General features: G+C 40.0%; 1 protein-coding gene across 1 annotated transcript; it reads right to left on the reverse strand.

Annotated features, from left to right (window-relative positions):
• Positions 1-2,666: 2,666 nt before the first annotated feature.
• On the reverse strand, positions 2,667-21,109 carry PDIA2 (protein disulfide isomerase family A member 2). Its single transcript, XM_073648522.1, has 11 exons — positions 20,793-21,109; positions 19,397-19,603; positions 17,379-17,512; positions 16,947-17,084; positions 16,608-16,721; positions 16,230-16,355; positions 15,483-15,677; positions 15,271-15,391; positions 8,008-8,189; positions 2,968-3,057; positions 2,667-2,869 (listed from the first exon to the last, which is right to left on the reverse strand). The coding sequence occupies exons 1-11, from the start codon at positions 20,989-20,991 to the stop codon at positions 2,786-2,788; spliced, it is 1,590 nt and encodes a 529-aa protein (XP_073504623.1). The 5' UTR covers positions 20,992-21,109; the 3' UTR covers positions 2,667-2,785.
• Between the last annotated feature and the right edge of the window lie 3,494 nt (positions 21,110-24,603).

Below are 24,603 nucleotides of genomic sequence, written 5' to 3' on the forward strand. Positions count from 1 at the left end.
AGTATAATGGCCCCACATAGTCCTCCATACAGTATAATGGCCCCACATAGTCCTCCATACAGTATAATGGCTCCACACAGCCCTCCATACAGAATAATGGGCCCCACATAGTCCTCCATACAGTATGGCTCCACACAGCCCTCCATACAGTATAATGGCTCCACACAGCCCTCCATACAGTATAATGGCCCCACATAGTCCTCCATACAGTATAATGGCCCCACATAGTCCTCCATACAGTATAATGGCTCCACACAGCCCTCCATACAGTATAATGGGCCCCACATAGTCCTCCATACAGAATAATGGGCCCCACATAGTCCTCCATACAGAATAATGGGCCCCACATAGTCCTCCATACAGAATAATGGTCCCACATAGTCCTCCATACAGTATAATGGGCCCCACATAGTCCTCCATACAGTATAATGGCTCCACACAGCCCTCCATACAGTATAATGGCCCCACATAGTCCTCCATACAGTATAATGGCCCCACACAGCTCTCCATACAGAATAATGGCCCCACACAACCCTCCATATAGTATAATGGCTCCACACAGCCCTCCATACAGTATAATGGCCCCACATAGTCCTCCATACAGTATAATGGCTCCACACAGCCCTCCATACAGTATAATAGCTCCCACATAGTCCTCCATACAGAATAATGGGCCCCACATAGTCCTCCATACAGAATAATGGTCCCACATAGTCCTCCATACAGTATAATGGGCCCCACATAGTCCTCCATACAGTATAATGGCTCCACACAGCCCTCCATACAGTATAATGGCTCCACATAGTCCTCCATACAGTATAATGGCTCCACACAGCCCTCCATACAGTATAATGGCCCCCCACATAGTCCTCCATACAGTATAATGGCTCCACACAGCCCTCCATACAGTATAATGGCCCCACATAGTCCTCCATACAGTATAATGGCTCCACACAGCCCTCCATACAGTATAATGGCCCCACATTGTCCTCCATATAGTATAATGGCTCCACACAGCCCTCCATACAGTATAATGGCTCCCACATAGTCCTCCATACAGAATAATGGGCCCCACATAGTCCTCCATACAGAATAATGGTCCCACATAGTCCTCCATACAGTATAATGGGCCCCACATAGTCCTCCATACAGTATAATGGGCCCCACATAGTCCTCCATACAGTATAATGGCTCCACACAGCCCTCCATACAGTATAATGGCTCCACATAGTCCTCCATACAGTATAATGGCTCCACACAGCCCTCCATACAGTATAATGGCCCCCCACATAGTCCTTTATACAGTATAATGGCTCCACACAGCCCTCCATACAGTATAATGGCCCCACATAGTCCTCCATACAGTATAATGGCTCCACACAGCCCTCCATACAGTATAATGGCCCCACATAGTCCTCCATATAGTATAATGGCTCCACACAGCCCTCCATACAGTATAATGGCCCCATATTGTCCTCCATATAGTGTAATGGCTCCACACAGCCCTCCATACAGTATAACCGCCCCATGCGGCACGGTGGGCTCCACACATCGCAATGGGCCCCGATTAGAATAACTACTCACCTCTGCCCGTTCCAACGCTGATCTGGACTACACATATTACAGTCCTACCTGTGGGCACGTGCACCTTCTCCTCACCCTCCTCAGGGCTTCACTAGCGCCGCAACCACTCTCCTCAGGCCGCGCGCCTGGCTCCCATCAGGCCGCGGCTCGGCTGCTGAGGAAATGGCGCGTGTGCCCCAGGTTCACCACCACTGGCCTAGATGAAGTGGCAAGTGGAGCCAAACATTGTAGCTGTTCAACTCAGTTTCTTAGACATTTCTTCATTGCGCTAAGCATGGTCATGGGATTTAATTTTACTTTTGGTGACCACTGCATTTTCTTTTCTGTTTTCTCTTTTTTTTTTTGTTATTGGCTGAGCGAACGTGCTGTTTTACAAAGTGTTAAAAAAAAAAATGGTCTTCCTACCGTCCTCACCCACAAATATAAATTTATTATGTACAGAAATAATTCAGATTCTCATGAGCTGTAGCTTGCCATCCAGTCTTTCAGGGTGTGATTAATATGCATCCGCATTCTGCCAGATCTATAAGTGCTGGCACTTTCTTACATCACCATTGTTCAGTGACTTGTGTCCGGAACGGAAAACCGTTTTCTATTATACCCATGTATAATTTGACAGACAGGAGATCAGGCACAGAGAAAATATAAAGGCCTGCACCTACTTCCTGTGTGGGGAAAGACATAGACTCGCCCCTGCTTCCTGTGGGGGAGATAAACACCTGCCCCTGCTTCTTGGGGAGATGGAGAACCGCCCCCGCTTCCTGTGGGGGGAAGACAGACCCACCCCCACTTCCTGGGGAGGAGACAAAGACCTGCCCCTGCTTCTTGGGGAGATGGAGAACCGCCCCCGCTTCCTGTGGGGGAAGACAAAGACCCACTCCCGCAAGTTAGAAAGAAGGGGGACACCTAGTGGCTGACACTAGTAACTTTTTTTTCTGGGGATTAAAAACCTCACTTTTCTACTAAGTGATTTGAAGATCATCTATTGATTACATCTATCAAACAAAACCAAGTCTGGAAGATCAGGGACCATTTAGAAATCACACTAGTTGCATCAATCACAATAGTTAAATACATGTTAGTACTGTAAAAACACTTTATTTTAGGCTTATATAAATTGGTAAACATTCAGTTTTCGGAGAATTGTTTTACTCATTTGAACGTCCACATAATGTCTATTAATACCGCATAAGTTACATCACTACAGTTCATCTTTGGACTTCTCGGGAGTTACTTCTTCCACTAAAATATCTTTTTGTTGATCTGCCTTCAAATCTTCTATTATCTGTAAAAAAAAAAAAGAAAAAAAAAAAAGGTTTTAAAAGAAAAAAGTCAAAATTTTAACAAACTTTGTAAGAAATAAAAACTACAAAAATAACAAACCTTTTCTTCTTCATCCTGGGGTAGCACTCCACCGCTATCGATAAATTTAGAAAACAGCTCCACTGTCCTATTCTTAGTATATTCAATCATCTACGTAGAAAATAAAATTGTCACTTAAAATGTACATAATTTGCATGAAAATACACAGCTGCTGATAAAAACGCTAAGTTCTGGAGTACGTCATTGTTTCATGCATAAGTTACAGTGATGAATACTTCTATATACCGCTGATTACAAGGAACCAAGTTATGTGAAGTTTGTGGTATTTTTAGTTTTTTTTTTTTTTTTAATTTTACAGTATAATTTGTTTACTGAATATATAATCCAGCACCTTTTATGCTGCGTTTTTTATTAGCTTTTTATTTTTAACTCTGTCGTTCAGTGCCGTACCCAGTTATGTAAAACGGCAGCTTCTTGACTGATTTTTGATATATCGGTTTAGTACTGTGAGTGCACAGAGGTGAATGTCTGCTAAATATTGTAACTTCATACATATATAACACAACAAACATCTAAATAAATGGACTATAGCAAAGGTTCACTCCTGTGCATTCAAAGTACTAAAAAGAAATATCTATCTAGCCATAAAGTGATTTTACCTTACTACTTTGAGTGCACAGGAGTGAACCTGAGCTAAATACAGTTATATGAAAAAGTTTGGGCACCCCTATTAATCTTAAGCTTATTGTTTTATAAAAATTGGTGTTTTTGCAACAGCTATTTCAGTTTGATATATGTAATAACTGTTGGACACAGTAATGTTTCTGCCTTGAAATGAGGTTTATTGTACTAACAGAAAATGTGCAATCTGCATTCAAACAAAATTTGACAGGTGCATAAGTATGGGCACCTCACCAGAAAAGTGACATTAATTATTTAGTAGATCCTCCTTTTGCAAAAATAACAGCCTCTAGTCGCTTGCTGTAGCTTTTAATGAGATCCTGGATGAAGGTATTTTTGACCATTCCTCTTTACAAAACAATTCCAGTTCAGATAAGTTTGATGGTCGCCGAGCATGGACAGCCCTCTTCAAATGATCCCACAGATGTTCAATGATATTCAGGTCTGGGGACTGGGATGGCCATTCCAGAACATTGTAATTGTTCCTCTGCATGAATGCCTGAGTAGATTTGGAGCGGTGTTTTGGATCATTGTCTTGCTGAAAGATCCATCCCCTGCGTAACTTCAACTTTATCACTGATTCTTGAACATTATTGTCAAGAATCTGCTGATACTGAGTGGAATCCATGCGTCCCTCAACTTTAACAAGATTCCCGGTGCCGGCATTGGCCACACAGCCCCAAAGCATGATGGAACCTCCACCAAATTTTACTGTGGGTAGCAAGTGTTTTTCTTGGAATGCTGTGTTTTTTTGCCGCCATGCATAACGCCTTTTTGTATGACCAAACAACTCAATCTTGGTTTCATCAGTCCACAGGACCTTCTTCCAAAAAGAAATTGGCTTCTCCAAATGTGCTTTAGCATACCTCAGCCGACTCTGTTTGTGGCGTGCTTGCAGAAATGACTTCTTTCGCATCACTCTCCCATACAGCTTCTCCTTGTGCAAAGTGCGTTGTATAGTTGACCGATGCACAGTGACACCATCTGCAGCAAGTTGATGCTGCAGCTCTCTGGAGGTGGTCTGAGGATTGTCCTTGACTGATCTCACAATTCTTCTTCTCTGCCTTTCTGATGTTTTTCTTGGCCTGCCACTTCTGGCCTTAACAAGAACTGTCCCTGTGTGCTTCCATTTCCTTACTATGTTCCTCACAGTGGAAACTGACAGATTAAATCTCTGAGACAGCTTTTTGTATCCTTTCCCTGAACAACTATGTTGAATAATCTTTGTTTTCAGATCATTTGACAGTTGTTTTGAGGAGCCCATGATGCCACTCTTCAGAGGAGATTCAAACAGGAGAACAACTTGCAAGTGGCCACTTTAAGTAGCTTTTCTCATGATTGCATACACCTGGCTATGAAGTTCAAAGCTCAATGAGATTACAAAACCAAAAAAAGTGCTTTAGTAAGTCAGTAAAAAGTAGGTAGGAGTATTTAAAACAAGAAAATGATAAGGGTGCCCATACTTATGCACCTGTCAAATTTTGTTTGAATGCAGATTGCACATTTTCTGTTAGTACAATAAACCTCATTTCAAGGCAGAAACATTACTGAGTCCAACAGTTATTACATATATCAAAATGAAATAGCTGTTGCAAAAACACCAATTTTTATAAAACATTAAGCTTAAGATTAATAGGGGTGCCCAAACTTTTTCATATAACTGTATAGTGCCTTTATTTGGATATTATGTTATATATGTATAAACTTACAATATTTAGCACAGATTCACCTCAGTGCACTAAAAATACTAAACTGAACTATCTAGATATATACAGGTGTCAGTCTAGTACTTTAAGTGCACAGAGGTGAACATGTGCTAAATATTGTAACTTTATACAGTTGTGCTGAAAAGTTTACATACCCCGGCAGAATTTTTGCTTTCTTGGTCTTGTTTCAGAGAATATGAATGATAACAAAAAAACTTTTCCTCCCCTCATGGTTATTGGTTGGGTGAAGCCATTTATTGTCAAACTACTGTGTTTTCTCTTTTTAAATCTTAATGACAACCAAAAACATCCAAATGACCCTGATCAAAAGTTCACATACCCCAGTTCTTAATACCGTGTATTGCCCCCTCTAACATCAATGACGGCGTGAAGTCTTTTGTGGTAGTTGTGGATGAGGTTCTTTATTTTCTCAGATGGTAAAGCTGCCCATTCTTCTTGGCAAAAAGCCTCCAGTTCCTGTAAATTCCTGGGCTGTCTAGCATGAACTGCGCGCTTGAGATCTCCCCAGAGTGGCTCAATGATATTGAGGTCAGGAGACTGAGATGGTCACTCCAGAACCTTCACTTTGTTCTGCTGTAGCCAATGACAGGTCAACTTGGCCTTGTGTTTTGGATCGTTGTCATGTTGGAACGTCCAAGTACTTCCCATGCGCAGCTTCCGGGCTGATGAGTGCAAATTTGCCTCCAGTATTTGCTGATAACGTGCTGCATTCATCTTTCCTTCAACTTTTACGAAGTTTCCTGTGCCTTTGTAGCTTATACATCCCCAAAACATGAGCGATCCACCTCCGTGCTTTACTGTAGGAATGGTGTTTCTTTCATCATAGGCCTTGTTGACCTCTCTACAAATGTATTGTTTATGGTTGTGGCCAAAAAATGCAATTTTGGTCTCATCACTCCAAATTACCTTGTTTCAGAAGTTTTGAGGCTTGTCTCTGTGCTGTTTGGCGTATAGTAGGCGAGATACTTTGTGGCATTTGCGCAGTAATGGCTTTCTTCTGGCGACTTGATCATGCAGCCCATTTTTCTTATAGTGTCTCCTTATTGTGCATCTTGGAACAGCAACACCACTAGTTTTCAGAGAGTCCTGAATTTCAGCTGATGTTATTTGTGGGTTTTTCTTTGCATCCCGAACAATTTTCCTGGCAGTTGTGTCCGAAATTTTTGTTGGTCTACCTGACCGTGATTTGGTTTTTACAGAGCCCCTGATATTCCATTTGTTAATGCCAGTGAGCAGCGTTCAAACTGTGATTATCAATTCCTTGGATATTTTTTTGTATCCCTTTCCTGTGTTATACACTTCAACTACCTTTTCCCGTAGATCCATTGACAATTCTTTTGCTTTCCCCATTACTCACAATCCAGAAACGTCAGTGGCTGGATGAAGGATGCAAGAGTCTGTCTGGATCCCAGAAACTCACTCAGCTTTTATGCACACACGCTGATTACAAGCAAACAGGTCACAGGTGAGGATGTTACCTTTAATAGCCATTCAAACCCATTTGTGTCAAATTATGTGCATGTTATCAGGCCAAAATCACCAGAGTATGTGAACTTTTGATCAGGGTCATTTGGATGTTATTGGTTGTCACTAAGATTTAAAAAGAGAAAACACAGTAGTTTGACAATAAATGGCTTCACCCAACCAATAACCATGAGTGGAGAAAAACGTTTTCTGTTATCATTCATATTCTGTGAAACAAGGCCAAGAAAGGACAAATTCTGCCAGGGTATGTAAACTTTTGAGCTCAACTGTATATATATAATGCAACAAACATCCAAATAAAGTGACTCTATTTAGCTTAGATTCACTCCTGTGCACTCAAATTACTAAACTGAAATTCCTGTATATAGCAAGTTAGATATCGGTCTAGTATTTTTAGTGCACAGGTGTGAACCTGTGCTAAATACTGTCACTTTATCTGGATGTGTTTCTGAATAAACAGGACAGCAGCCTTGTAAACACACATGTCCTAATTGGAATTAAAATAAAAAAAAAAGTGAAAGAGCAGCTAGCCTACTTGTTGATGGTAAAAAAAACAAAAACAGAAACACAATACACAAATACCCTGCAATAAATAAACCGCAATAGTGCATGAAAATAATATAGGGTACTTAGTTAACAACTTAGCGTAATTTTGATCAAAATAATGCAAAAGCCATCCCTCCTCGTCACGGTGACCCTATTTTGGACAGTCCTAACTTCAATATTTAAAACCTTACCGTTTGCCAAGTCCATGCATGTGGATAAGGACTTAGTGTCCACTAGTTGGGTTCAGTCTCTCAGCCCTTATCCACATGCATGTCACTTGACAACTCTAATATTTAAAACCTTACAGTTTAAGACTGTCCCAAATATGGTCACCGTGACGAGGTGGGATGGCTTTTGCATTATTTTGATCAAAATTACGTTAAGTTGTTAACTAAGTACCCTATATTATTTTCATGCACTATTGCGGTTTATTTATTTATCGCAGGATATTTGTGTATTGTGTTTCTGTCTTTGTTTTTTTCTGTTTAATGGCCTCGTGTGAACGTGCTCTTATATGCTGCATGCACACCAATTTACATTCCAGTTAATTTCTTTAGGTTTTTACTTGTTGATGTTATCCAGAAAATTTTCTATATTTTCTATACTATATATAAATGAGCTTTACACTATTTGTATGTGGTTTCTGAAACAATCCTCTAACCTTTCTTTCTGATCCAGCGGGGAAGAACCTCAGGTTCGGGTAACCTCTTACTCTCAGCCCATCTATCTCATTTGCGGTGCCATCTATTTTAGCGATGATGACATTTTCATGGTCTTTGTATTTTTCTCCGAGCTCCTCCCAGATGGGTTCTAGCTCTTTGCAGTGACTACACCAAGGAGCATCTAGGACGGAAGAGTTACACGAGTTATCCTGAGACAGTATCACATTTGGTTCACAGGAGGGGTAAATTTACTAACACATTCCTGCTAAAGTGAAAAGGGCAAATGTGCCTTCAGTAGCTAACCATTTCATAGATTGCCTTCTTTTACAATCTTTTTAAAGGGGTTTTCTCATAAAGACAGCCCCTTTCAAAATGGAAGTAAACTACTTATTTGAATACCATTACCTAGAATTAATGCATACTAATCCTGAGTTACATCCTCTATTATACTCCAGAGCTGCACTCACTATTCTGCTGGTACAGTCACTGTGTACATACATTACATTACTGATCCTGAGTTACATCCTGTATTATACTCCAGAGCTGCACTCACTATTCTGCTGGTGCAGTCACTGTGTACATACATTACATTACTGATCCTGACTTACATCCTGTATTATACTCCAGAGCTGCACTCACTATTCTGCTGGTGCAGTCACTGTGTACATACATTACATTACTGATCCTGAGTTACATCCTCTATTATACTCCAGAGCTGCACTCACTATTCTGCTGGTACAGTCACTGTGTACATACATTACATTACTGATCCTGAGTTACATCCTGTATTATACTCCAGAGCTGCACTCACTATTCTGCTGGTGCAATCACTGTGTACATACATTACATTACTGATCCTGAGTTACCTCCTGTATTATACCCCAGAGCTGCACTCACTATTCTGCTGGTGCCGTCACTGTGTACAGACATTACATTACTGATCCTGAGTTACATCCTCTATTATACTCCAGAGCTGCACTCACTATTCTGCTGGTGCAGTCACTGTGTACATACATTACATTACTGATCCTGTGTTACATCCTGTATTATACTCCAGAGCTGCACTCACTATTCTGCTGGTGCAGTCACTGTGTATATACATTACATTACTTATCCTGTACTGATCCTGAGTAACATCCTATATTATACTCCAGAGCTGCACTCACTATTCTGCTGGTGGAGTCACTGTGTACATACATTACATTACTGATCCTGAGTTACATTCTGTATTATACCCCAGAGCTGCACTCACTATTCTGCTGGTGCAGTCACTGTGTACATACATTACATTACTGATCCTGACTTACATCCTGTATTATACTCCAGAGCTGCACTCACTATTCTGCTGGTGCAGTCACTGTGTACATACATTACATTACTGATCCTGAGTTACATCCTCTATTATACTCCAGAGCTGCACTCACTATTCTGCTGGTACAGTCACTGTGTACATACATTACATTACTGATCCTGAGTTACATCCTGTATTATACTCCAGAGCTGCACTCACTATTCTGCTGGTACAGTCACTGTGTACATACATTACATTACTGATCCTGAGTTACATCCTGTATTATACTCCAGAGCTGCACTCACTATTCTGCTGGTACAGTCACTGTGTACATACATTACATTACTGATCCTGAGTTACATCCTGTATTATACTCCAGAGCTGCACTCACTATTCTGCTGGTGCAGTCACTGTGTACATACATTACATTACTGATCCTGACTTACATCCTGTATTATACTCCAGAGCTGCACTCACTATTCTGCTGGTGCAGTCACTGTGTACATACATTACATTACTGATCCTGAGTTACATCCTCTATTATACTCCAGAGCTGCACTCACTATTCTGCTGGTACAGTCACTGTGTACATACATTACATTACTGATCCTGAGTTACATCCTGTATTATACTCCAGAGCTGCACTCACTATTCTGCTGGTGCAATCACTGTGTACATACATTACATTACTGATCCTGAGTTACCTCCTGTATTATACCCCAGAGCTGCACTCACTATTCTGCTGGTGCCGTCACTGTGTACAGACATTACATTACTGATCCTGAGTTACATCCTCTATTATACTCCAGAGCTGCACTCACTATTCTGCTGGTGCAGTCACTGTGTACATACATTACATTACTGATCCTGTGTTACATCCTGTATTATACTCCAGAGCTGCACTCACTATTCTGCTGGTGCAGTCACTGTGTATATACATTACATTACTTATCCTGTACTGATCCTGAGTAACATCCTATATTATACTCCAGAGCTGCACTCACTATTCTGCTGGTGGAGTCACTGTGTACATACATTACATTACTGATCCTGAGTTACATTCTGTATTATACCCCAGAGCTGCACTCACTATTCTGCTGGTGCAGTCACTGTGTACATACATTACATTACTGATCCTGTGTTACATCCTGTATTATACTCCAGAGCTGCACTCACTGTGTACATACATTACTGATCCTGAGTTACATCCTGTATTATACTCCAGAGCTGCACTCACTATTCTGCTGGTGCAGTCACTGTGTACATACATTACATTACTGATCCTGTACTGATCCTGAGTTACATCCTGTATTATACTCCAGAGCTGCACTCACTATTCTGCTGGTGCAGTCACTGTGTACATACATTACATTACTGATCCTGAGTTACCTCCTGTATTATACCCCAGAGCTGCACTCACTATTCTGCTGGTGCAGTCACTGTGTACATACATTACATTACTGATCCTGAGTTACCTCCTGTATTATACTCCAGAGCTGCACTCACTATTCTGCTGGTGGAGTCACTGTGTACATACATTACATTACTGATCCTGAGTTACATCCTGTATTATACTCCAGAGCTGCACTCACTATTCTGCTGGTGCAGTCACTGTGTGCATACATTACATTACTGATCCTGAGTTACATCCTGTATTATACTCCAGAGCTGCACTCACTATTCTGCTGGTGCAGTCACTGTGTACATACATTACATTACTGATCCTGAGTTACCTCCTGTATTATACCCCAGAGCTGCACTCACTATTCTGCTGGTGCCGTCACTGTGTACAGACATTACATTACTGATCCTGAGTTACATCCTCTATTATACTCCAGAGCTGCACTCACTATTCTGCTGGTGCAGTCACTGTGTACATACATTACATTACTGATCCTGTGTTACATCCTGTATTATACTCCAGAGCTGCACTCACTATTCTGCTGGTGCAGTCACTGTGTACATACATTACATTACTGATCCTGAGTTACCTCCTGTATTATACCCCAGAGCTGCACTCACTATTCTGCTGGTGCAGTCACTGTGTACATACATTACATTACTGATCCTGAGTTACACCCTGTATTATACTCCAGAGCTGCACTCACTATTCTGCTGGTGCCGTCACTGTGTACAGACATTACATTACTGATCCTGAGTTACATCCTCTATTATACTCCAGAGCTGCACTCACTATTCTGCTGGTGCAGTCACTGTGTACATACATTACATTACTGATCCTGTGTTACATCCTGTATTATACTCCAGAGCTGCACTCACTATTCTGCTGGTGCAGTCACTGTGTACATACATTACATTACTGATCCTGAGTTACATCCTATATTATACTCCAGAGCTGCACTCACTATTCTGCTGGTGGAGTCACTGTGTACATACATTACATTACTGATCCTGAGTTACATCCTGTATTATACTCCAGAGCTGCACTCACTATTCTGCTGGTGCAGTCACTGTGTGCATACATTACATTACTGATCCTGAGTTACATCCTGTATTATACTCCAGAGCTGCACTCACTATTCTGCTGGTGCAGTCACTGTGTACATACATTACATTACTGATCCTGAGTTACCTCCTGTATTATACCCCAGAGCTGCACTCACTATTCTGCTGGTGCCGTCACTGTGTACAGACATTACATTACTGATCCTGAGTTACATCCTCTATTATACTCCAGAGCTGCACTCACTATTCTGCTGGTGCAGTCACTGTGTACATACATTACATTACTGATCCTGTGTTACATCCTGTATTATACTCCAGAGCTGCACTCACTATTCTGCTGGTGCAGTCACTGTGTACATACATTACATTACTGATCCTGAGTTACCTCCTGTATTATACCCCAGAGCTGCACTCACTATTCTGCTGGTGCAGTCACTGTGTACATACATTACATTACTGATCCTGAGTTACACCCTGTATTATACTCCAGAGCTGCACTCACTATTCTGCTGGTGCCGTCACTGTGTACAGACATTACATTACTGATCCTGAGTTACATCCTCTATTATACTCCAGAGCTGCACTCACTATTCTGCTGGTGCAGTCACTGTGTACATACATTACATTACTGATCCTGTGTTACATCCTGTATTATACTCCAGAGCTGCACTCACTATTCTGCTGGTGCAGTCACTGTGTACATACATTACATTACTGATCCTGAGTTACATCCTATATTATACTCCAGAGCTGCACTCACTATTCTGCTGGTGGAGTCACTGTGTACATACATTACATTACTGATCCTGAGTTACATTCTGTATTATACCCCAGAGCTGCACTCACTATTCTGCTGGTGCAGTCACTGTGTACATACATTACATTACTGATCCTGTGTTACATCCTGTATTATACTCCAGAGCTGCACTCACTATTCTGCTGGTGCAGTCACTGTGTACATACATTACATTACTGATCCTGAGTTACATCCTGTATTATACTCCAGAGCTGCACTCACTATTCTGCTGGTGCAGTCACTGTGTACATACATTACATTACTGATCCTGTACTGATCCTGAGTTACATCCTGTATTATACTCCAGAGCTGCACTCACTATTCTGCTGGTGCAGTCACTGTGTACATACATTACATTACTGATCCTGAGTTACATCCTGTATTATACTCCAGAGCTGCACTCACTATTCTGCTGGTGCAGTCACTGTGTACATACATTACATTACTGATCCTGAGTTACATCCTGTATTATACTCCAGAGCTGCACTCACTATTCTGCTGGTGCAGTCACTGTGTACATACATTACATTACTGATCCTGTACTGATCCTGAGTTACATCCTGTATTATACTCCAGAGCTGCACTCACTATTCTGCTGGTGCAGTCACTGTGTACATACATTACATTACTGATCCTGTGTTGCATCCTGTATTATACTCCAGAGCTGCACTCACTATTCTGCTGGTGCAGTCACTGTGTACATACATTACATTACTGATCCTGAGTTACCTCCTGTATTATACTCCAGAGCTGTACTCACTATTCTGCTGGTGCAGTCACAGTGTACATACATTACATTACTGATCCTGTGTTGCATCCTGTATTATACTCCAGAGCTGCACTCACTATTCTGCTGGTGCAGTCACTGTGTACATACATTACATTACTGACCCTGAGTTACATCCTGTATTATACTCCAGAGCTGCACTCACTATTCTGCTGGTGCAGTCACTGTGTACATACATTACATTACTGATCCTGAGTTACCTCCTGTATTATACCCCAGAGCTGCACTCACTATTCTGCTGGTGCAGTCACTGTGTACATACATTACATTACTGATCCTGAGTTACATCCTGTATTATATCCCAGAGCTGCACTCACTATTCTGCTTGTGCAGTCACTGTGTACATACATTACATTACTGATCCTGAGTTACCTCCTGTATTATACTCCAGAGCTGCACTCTCTATTCTGCTGGTGCAGTCACTGTGTACATACATTACATTACTGATCCTGAGTTACATCCTGTATTATACTCCAGAGCTGCACTCACTATTCTGCTGGTGCAGTCACTGTGTACATACATTACATTACTGATCCTGTACTGATCCTGAGTTACATCTTGTATTATACTCCAGAGCTGCACTCACTATTCTGCTGGTGCAGTCACTGTGTACATACATTACATTACTGATCCTGTACTGATCCTGAGTTACATCCTGTATTATACTCCGGAGCTGCACTCACTATTCTGCTTGTGCAGTCACTGTGTACATACATTACATTACTGATCCTGAGTTACATCCTGTATTATACTCCAGAGCTGCACTCACTATTCTGCTGGTGCAGTCACTGTGTACATACATTACATTACTGATCCTGTGTTACCTCCTGTATTATACTCCGGAGCTGCACTCACTATTCTGCTGGTGCAGTCACTGTGTACATACATTACATTACTGATCCTGAGTTACATCCTGTATTATACTCCGGAGCTGCACTCACTATTCTGCTGGTGCAGTCACTGTGTACATACATTACATTACCTATCCTGAGTTACATCCTGTATTATACTCCGGAGCTGCACTCACTATTCTGCTGGTGCAGTCACTGTGTACATACATTACATTACTGATCCTGTGTTACCTCCTGTATTATACTCCGGAGCTGCACTCACTATTCTGCTGGTGCAGTCACTGTGTACATACATTACATTACTGATCCTGAGTTACATCCTGTATTATACTCCAGAGCTGCACTCACCATTCTGCTGGTGCAGTCACTGTGTACATACATTACATTACTGATCCTGTACTGATCCTGAGTTACATCCTGTATTATACTCCAGAGCTGCACTCACTATTCTGCTGGTGCAGTCACTGTGTACATACATTACATTACCTATCCTGAGTTACATCCTGTATTATACCCCAGAGCTGCACTCACTATTCTGCTGGTGCAGTCACTGTGTACATACATTACATTACTGATCCTGAGTTACATCCTGTATTATACTCCAGAGCTGCACTCACTATTCTGCTGGTGCAGTCACTGTGCACATAGATTACATTACTGATCCTGAGTTACATCCTGTATTATACTCCAGAGCTGCACTCACTATTCTGCTGGTGCAGTCACTGTGTACATACATTACATTACTGATCCTGAGTTACATCCTGTATTATACTCCAGAGCTGCACTCACTATTCTGCTGGTGCAGTCACTGTGCACATAGATTACATTACTGATCCTGAGTTACATCCTGTATTATACTCCAGAGCTGCACTCACTATTCTGCTGGTGCAGTCACTGTGTACATACATTACTTATACTGCACTGAACCTCAGTTTTGCCAAAAATTCTATTAGGAAGATGTTTTGTTTTAAAAGATTACTAGCAGAACTGTGAATACAGCTCTGGAGTATAGTACAGGCTGAACCATAGGATAATATTTATTATCACCTTCATATCATCGTTGAAACTTACAGAATTCCACAAATACGTTCTTGGTCTCATCGTACGCAACTTCTTCGAAATTCTTCCCCACAAGAACTTTCACCGGCTTCTTATCCCAGTCTTCGGGAAGTTCTTCACTTAACAAATTTTGCTAAATTGAAAAGAGGAAACGTCTAAAATTAACCATTAATATAAGCTAAAAATAATAAATCTCATGATTTTGTTGCATAGATTTTCCGTACCTTTATTTTACCGTCGAGTACTCCCTGGCAAAATTCTTTGATGGTCTCGGCTGTTATTTTTTCGGCGTTGAAGGCAAACTTCTTCACCTGATCGATGTTGATTAAACGGATGGTGGGAATATCTTCATTTGTGAGTCCAAAATATTCCAGGACTCCGGCGTGAGGTCCGTCAGAATTAATCACCACAAATAAAATCTGAGATCGAAAAAAAAAAAACATAAGTGAAAAAAAAAAAGTACCAAAACTTAATGGGGTATTCCACATTTTATAACGTGATGGCATTGATCCTGAAAATGAAGGGCACATACGGATGTTACAAGTCTCCTGGCTGCGCTAGAATGTTACGACTTGTCTGAATGAGCTCCGAGTTCTGCGCTGAGTTTGGTGAGAGGGGCAATGTGTATGAAGTGGGGTTAGATTTTAAAGGGGGGGTGTCCCTTTAAATGTATATGAAGTGGGGTTAGTTTTTAAAGGGGGGGTGTCCCTTTAAATGTATATGAAGTGGGGTTAGTTTTTAAAGGGGGGGTGTCCCTTTAAATGTATATGAAGTGGGGTTAGTTTTTAAAGGGGGGGTGTCCCTTTAAATGTATATGAAGTGGGGTTAGTTTTTAAAGGGGGGGTGTCCCTTTAAATGTATATGAAGTGGGGTTAGTTTTTAAAGGGGGGGTGTCCCTTTAAATGTATATGAAGTGGGGTTAGTTTTTAAAGGGGGGTGTCCCTTTAAATGTATCCATCCATAAATCATACCTTTCCTTTAAAATCAGGGGCTGCCTGTTGGAAATTCTCCAAAAGTGGAAATTGATCTTCAATGGTCTTATTAATAAAGAGCAGTAAGTGGTTGGGAATCTTGGCTGCAAAGATTTTTTGCGATGTCTGTTCAGTAAAAATAAAGACGTAAAAAAGAAAGTTTTTGATTATTAATTTTAACATGTATACTTTTAATACTTAGAGAAGTAACGCTAATCTTAAAGGGGTTCTTCCTCTTGAACCATCATCTTTTGTTAAAATTGTCATATTGGAATCAGTAATCAGATGTGATCTATAAAAGAACCTGCTCAAATTCCTTACAGCTCCCCCGCAGGTGAACAGAAGTATTGCAGGTAAGTGCTTTACTTTTGTACTTACCTCATCATTGTATTCGACCACTTGATCCATACTGTTGACCATAAGAAACCTAACCAGCTCGTCTTTGTCGAAGCCCAGCTCCTCATCGCCCTGATATTCATATTTCTCTTCAGTCTAGAAAAAAAAAAGTCATAATGTGTTTAGGGGTTGTAGGAATTCAGTTATGACCCATCTGTAAGAAGCTTTGGGTCGAGGATGCCAGTCATTCAACTACGATTAATGGTCCTATCATTATTTTGGCGAACCCAAAACCTAGAGGCTTCAGTGCCCCTAAGCTGTGCCACCCACTGGGATCAGACCTGGATGACGGGACATACTCCACCATAGAAAAGCTCTTACACTCTTGAAGAAGATGACGCTGTCTGTAGTAACTCCGAACTTCCCAAATATTTCTTCTTTGTGAGCCACGGCGAAGGAGAAGTCTTCAGTGTTTGACGCAACCTCGTTGAATAGGTTTAGGTCGGCATCTTTAGGATCCTGGAAAAGGAAAAAAAATGTTATGAAAAACTTGACAATGACTTTACAGATCTATCCACTGTCTCAGCCTTGGGAGATCAGAGAGCAGATCCAAGACTCCCAGAAAGTTCTTCGAACCCTCTTGTCCTTTCACCTTGAAGACCTGTTGGTCTTCAGAGCCTTGCGGGATCAGAAGTCTAACCTGAAGCTCCTGGACCTGATCGACCAAGTGGCAGAGGGGCCTCTGGGCCTCCTTGGGTACTAGGGTCTGGGGCTGATGGCTTCCTCCTGGGGGCATTGGACAGTAGAGTTTACCTTGAAGAAACCAATCACTGTATTCCCATGAGATTTGATAAACTCCTCAGCGGCTGATGCCGTCTCCACCACCACGGCCGCAGGTTCCAGCCTCCTCAGCATCCATCTGACGAGGCCCTCAGTGTCTCTCCTGCCTGCAAGCAAAGAGATTGTTTTCTGTTTAATAGATAAATCATTATCTTTCATTTATCTATTATCCATTATCTATCTATTATCTATCTATTATCTATCTATCATCTATCTATTATCTATCATCTATCTATTATCTATCATCTATCTGTTATCTATCTATTATCTATCTATTATCTATCTATATCTATCATCTATCTATTATCTATCTATCATCTATTATCTATCATCTATCTATCATCTATCTATTATCTATCATCTATCTATCATCTATCTATTATCTATCTATTATCTATCTATCATCTATTATCTATTATCTATCATCTATCTATTATCTATCTATCTATTATCTATCTATTATCTATCTATCTATCATCTATTATCTATCATCTATCTATCATCTATCTATTATCTATCATCTATCTATCATCTATCTATTATCTATCTATTATCTATCTATCATCTATTATCTATTATCTATCATCTATCTATTATCTATCTATCTATTATCTATCTATTATCTATCTATCTATCATCTATCTATTATCTATCTATTATCTATCTATCATCTATTATCTATCATCTACCTATTATCTATCTATTATCTATCATCTATTATCTATCATCTATCTATTATCTATCTATTATCTATCTATCTATCTATTATCTATCTATATCTATTATCTATCTATTATCTATCATCTATCTATTATCTATCTATTATCTATCTATATCTATTATCTATCTATTATCTATCTATCATCTATCTATTATCTATCTATCATCTATCTATATCTATTATCTATCTATCCTCTATCTATTATCTATCTATCATCTATCTATTATCTATCTATTATCTATCTATATCTATTATCTATCTATTATCTATCTATCATCTATCTATTATCTATCTATCATCTATCTATATCTATTATCTATCTATTATCTATCTATCTATCATCTATCTATATCTATTATCTATCTATTATCTATCTATATCTATTATCTATCTTTCATCTATCGATCTATATCTATTATCTATCTATCTATTATCTATCTATTATCTATCATCTATCTAGTATCTATCTATTATCTATCATCTATCTATCATCTATCTATATCTATTATCTATCTATCATTTATCTATTATCTATCATCTATCTATTATCTATCATCTATCTATATCTATTATCTATCTATTATCTATCTATCATCTATCTATTATCTATCATCTTTCTATTATCTATCTATTATCTATCTATCTATTATCTATCTATTATCTATTTATTATCTATCTATTATCTATCATCTATCTATCTATTATCTATCATCCATCTATCTATTATCTATCTATCATCTATCTATTATCTATCATCTATTATCTATCATCTTTCTATTATCTATTATCTATCTATCTATTATCTATATATTATCTATTTATTATCTATCTATCATCTATCTATTATCTATTTATTATCTATCTATCATCTATTATCTATCTATTATCTATCATCTATCTATCATCTATTATCTATCATCTATCTATTATCTATCTATTATCTATCATCTATCTATTATCTATCTATTATCTATCATCTATCTATCATCTATCTATTATCTATCTATTATCTATCATCTATCTATTATCTATCTATCTATTATCTATCTATTATCTATCTATCTATTATCTATCTATATCTATCTATCTATCATCTATCTATTATCTATTTATTATCTATCTATTATCTATCATCTATCTGTTATCTATCTATATCTATTATCTATCTATCATCTATCTATCATCTATCTATCTATTATCTATCTATTATTTATCTATCATCTATATCTATTAATCATCTATCTATCATCTTTCTATTATCGATTGTTACCTCCGTAATCGATATGACCGGTTCTGTTTCCATTTTGGAAGAACTTTAAGGTGGGATATCCACTGACACCAAACTCATTTCCGAGATCTTTTTCTTCGGTGGCGTCCACTTTGGCGAGCCGAGCCTCCGATGTTTTTTCCTTCAGGGTTTCCGCAGCTTTACTATATTTGGGGGCCAGTTCCTGGCAGTGGCCGCACCATGGGGCATCTGTGAAAAATATAAATTACCACCATTGAATATTCCTGGTGGAGAGAGCGCCCAACCCTTTATCAGATGAGCCGCTCTATTGGAGAGAAGTCCCTGGAGGACCCGGCACATCTAAACATTACACTGACGGCCCCTTGACTTCAATGCAACTGTGTAGTACCAATTTTTCCCCAGTGGTGGCGCTATAGAGGAATCTAGATTTTATTATGATGGTGGATTCACCGTTTGCTTTCCGGCACGGCTATGGAGATAACGGGACTTTTGGGAAAACGCGCAGCTGTGCGCTGAAGGCCGAATATAGAATGACACGAGCACCTGTCCCTTTCCCAGGAAACTTGGAAAATCTGCTCCATGAAGTTTATTAATATATATATATATATATATATATATATACACACAATTTATTTATTTTTTTTAGAATTTTCAGTAACTCTGTTGGCTGTCAATGAGTAGAAGAAATATAAAAGAACACATCAGAGCCCCAATTTGGGGGGTCATAAATATGGGGGCTCACCTCTGATGTAAGATATATGGTCAAGGGTCGTCTCATAAAGATGCTTTTTTTTTAACCCCTTTAAGGTAGACCATTTTTCTTTACTGGGAGTTTACATATAATTTTCTGATAATTTTTCATTTTTTTTTTTTTTTACACAATTTCCTAATGAATTCCTCTGGGGTGCAAAAAAAAAAAAAGTCGCCATCTAGTGGCAGAATCCTGTGCTGCAGCTGCATTCTATGAGCAGTATCCCATGGCTTTATGTAACATATGGTACACTATCAGGGAATTATTATGGTCATTTTTTGGAACTACCTTGATTTCATTTACCAGGAGGAGAAACCTGAAGGTCCTGGACGCCAATGCAAAGTTTGTAACATGCCCCCCCCCCACCTACCATGTGCCATTTTTAATGCTGGTGTCTTAATTAGCAGAGTTTTTTTTTTTAGGCCTTTGGTCTAGACAGCTAACTTTGCACCCTCTATAGGTAAATTGTATAACTAAGCAGAGTTACCCTTAAAGGGATTGTCCCATTAGAGACAATCCCTTTAAGGACTTCAGGTAAGCGGAATAACAATGCAGGAGTTGCCATATTGATTGCCGCCCAACTTTCCAAGACTCCTGAACATATTGAGATATGATCGCAACCTAGCGGGGAACCTAAAAATTTAAAGGGGTCCTGCCAATACTTACAGAATTCCACCAGCAGGTACTTATAGGTCCTGAGGGCATTGTCAAAGTTCTTCTCGTTAAGGACCAGGACGTTCTCCTCTTCCAGGAGCTCATCCGTCTTCTCCTCGCTGGTGGACTCGGCAGAAGTGGTGTTGGCGGAGTCTTCAGCTTTGATGTAGAGGCCCAAGAGGAGGCTGAGGAGCAGGTGGGACCACCTCATGGTGTATGGAGAAGGGGGGATCAGTCTGTCCTTCCCGTACACTGAAAGAAGGACTATAAGTAGGGTGGGAGCAGATAAAGCCACGGTGGTGGTGACGAGGACGCGGCAGGCTCGCGTGGAGCATTGCTACTGGTTTATGTAACACACAGCGGACACTGTTCAAATATTGACCTCGTCCTATCAATCCTTGGGCTGCCAAATCTTGAAGGGCGATGGGGACTGATGTCGAGAGAAACTTGCCAGGATCACTAGTAGCATTCCTCAAAAAACAAAAATGCTAATTTTTATTTGCTATTTAATTTTTATTTTTAATGTTTTTTGCTATTTAATATTTTATTTTTTATTAATATTCCCCCAAAAAATTATTATTATTTTTTTTTTTTTTATTATTATCTCTTGTCTTTTGTCATCTTTTAACTATTGTATGACACTATCACACTTGCACTCCCTTTGACTCCATGTTGTCGTTGACCATGCAAGACCCCCCTTTTGATGAAATTCTTATTTATGTTTTTATTATTATTATTATTATTTTTATTATTATTATTATTATTATTATTATTATTTTTATTATTATTATTGCAGATGTAGCAGAGCTGAGTTTTCTGTTTGGCAAAACCTTTCATGATATGACTGTACCAAATTATTTTTATAGTAATTTTTTAAACTCTTTTGCACCATTTTTCTGGTGGCAAAATGTTGCAAATTTTGTGGTGCTGCTTTTGCAAAAGAATTAATTTTTTTTTTTCATTTGTGCCGTTCAGTCACTTTTTTGACAAAGACCCCCCAACTTTAAAAAAATATATATATATATATTACAATTCTTAAATAAATATAAGACTGAGCAACTAAATGCCTTGTAGTCCAGCAATTATATCAGATCGCAGCTCCCTCTGGTGTTCATTATGTGCGTAGCAGGTCATTCATAAATTTTTACATTTTTTTAGCATTTTTATTGTCATTTTGACAATTTTTTGGTAAATGTGTAATTTCACTATTTTCATTATATTAATTGTATTTCACTATATTCATTATTTTGAAGTTTGGAAAATGAGCCAAATTTTTAAAGGAGGGTATTGGTTAGATCATGTGGAATTACATGGGGTGCCAAAGTTTCTGTAACCGAGATATAAAGGTGGTCAGTGAACGATCTGACCCGTGAGAATAAAATGTAATGAAAATGTGTTTTGGTGACCATTTCCTTCTGGTAACTGCTTGAAGAGTTCTTATCATTGTTGTACTATTAAAGTGATTGGGGACAAGCTGCAATACCAGAAACAACCTGTAGATAAGTGGGGTGCTGCTTATAACAGTAAACAGCTAAATGGTTAATCCAGGGCCTATACTCTTTAAGTGGTTGTGTCTTTTATAAAAGATATATATCTATACCAATTTTACCAGGATCTGCATAGCCATGGACATACTGCATGTGTATTAAAAGTCCAAAATAATACACTTTTTATCATTAGATATCTGTAGCAACCAGTAGGGAGGGCTCAATGACGACAGATTTATACAGCCACCAGTAGGTTGAGCTCACTACATACAGATTTATACAGCCACCACTAGGGGGAGCTCACTACATACAGATTTATACAGCCACCACTAGGGGGAGCTCACTACATACAGATTTATACAGACACCACTAGGGCGAGCTCACTACATACAGATTTATACAGCCACCACTAGGGGGAGCTCACTACATACAGATTTATACAGCCACCACTAGGGCGAGCTCACTGCATACAGATTTATACAGCCACCACTAGGGGGAGCTCACTACATACAGATTTATACAGCCGCCACTAGAGGGAGCTCACTACATACAGATTTATACAGCCACCACTAGGGGGAGCTCACTGCATACAGATTTATACAGCCACCACTAGGGGGAGCTCACTACATACAGATTTATACAGCCACCACTAGGGCGAGCTCACTACATACAGATTTATACAGCCGCCACTAGGGGAAGCTCACTACATACAGATTTATACAGCCACCACTAGGGGAAGCTCGCTACATACAGATTTATACAGCCACCACTAGGGGGAGCTCGCTACATACAGATTTATACAGCCACCACTAGGGGGAGCTCACTACATACAGATTTACACAGCCACCACTAGGGGGAGCTCACTACATACAGATTTATACAGCCACCACTAGGGCGAGCTCACTACATACAGATTTATACAGCCACCACTAGGGGGAGCTCACTACATACAGATTTATACAGCCACCACTAGGGCGAGCTCACTGCATACAGATTTATACAGCCACCACTAGGGGGAGCTCGCTACATACAGATTTATACAGCCACCACTAGGGGGAGCTCACTACATACAGATTTACACAGCCACCACTAGGGGGAGCTCACTACATACAGATTTATACAGCCACCACTAGGGGGAGCTCACTATATACAGATTTAAACAGCCACCACAAGGAGGAGCTCACTACATACAGATTTATACAGCCACCACTAGGAGGAGCTCACTACATACAGATTTATACAGCCACCACTAGGGGGAGCTCACTACATACAGATTTATACAGCCACCACTAGGGGGAGCTCACTGCATACAGATTTATACAGCCACCACTAGGTGGAGCTCGCTACATACAGATTTATACAGTCACCACTAGGGGGAACTCACTACATACAGATTTATACAGCCACCACTAGGAGGAGCTCACTACATACAGATTTATACAGCCACCACTAGGGGGAGCTCACTACATACAGATTTATATAGCCACCACTAGGTGGAGCTCGCTACATACAGATTTATACAGCCACCACTAGGGGGAACTCACTACATACAGATTTATACAGCCACCACTAGGAGGAGCTCACTACATACAGATTTATACAGCCACCACTAGGGGGAGCTCACTACATACAGATTTATACAGCCACCACTAGGGGGAGCTCACTACATACAGATTTATACAGCCACCACTAGGAGGAGTGCACTATATACAGATTTAAACAGCCACCACAAGGAGGAGCTCACTATATACAGATTTACACAGCCACCACTAGGAGGAGCTCACTACATACAGATTTATACAGCCACCACTAGGGGGAGCTCACTACATACAGATTTATACAGCCACCACTAGGGCGAGCTCACTGCATACAGATTTATACAGCCACCACTAGGGGGAGCTCGCTACATACAGATTTATACAGCCACCACTAGGGGGAGCTCACTACATACAGATTTACACAGCCACCACTAGGGGGAGCTCACTACATACAGATTTATACAGCCACCACTAGGGGGAGCTCACTATATACAGATTTAAACAGCCACCACAAGGAGGAGCTCACTACATACAGATTTATACAGCCACCACTAGGAGGAGCTCACTACATACAGATTTATACAGCCACCACTAGGGGGAGCTCACTACATACAGATTTATACAGCCACCACTAGGGGGAGCTCACTGCATACAGATTTATACAGCCACCACTAGGTGGAGCTCGCTACATACAGATTTATACAGTCACCACTAGGGGGAACTCACTACATACAGATTTATACAGCCACCACTAGGAGGAGCTCACTACATACAGATTTATACAGCCACCACTAGGGG

Source organism: Phyllobates terribilis, unplaced genomic scaffold (genome assembly GCF_046119375.1).
Source record: "Phyllobates terribilis strain yellow unplaced genomic scaffold, ASM4611937v1 Scaffold_9__5_contigs__length_417890890, whole genome shotgun sequence".
Lineage (NCBI taxonomy): Eukaryota > Metazoa > Chordata > Amphibia > Anura > Dendrobatidae > Phyllobates > Phyllobates terribilis.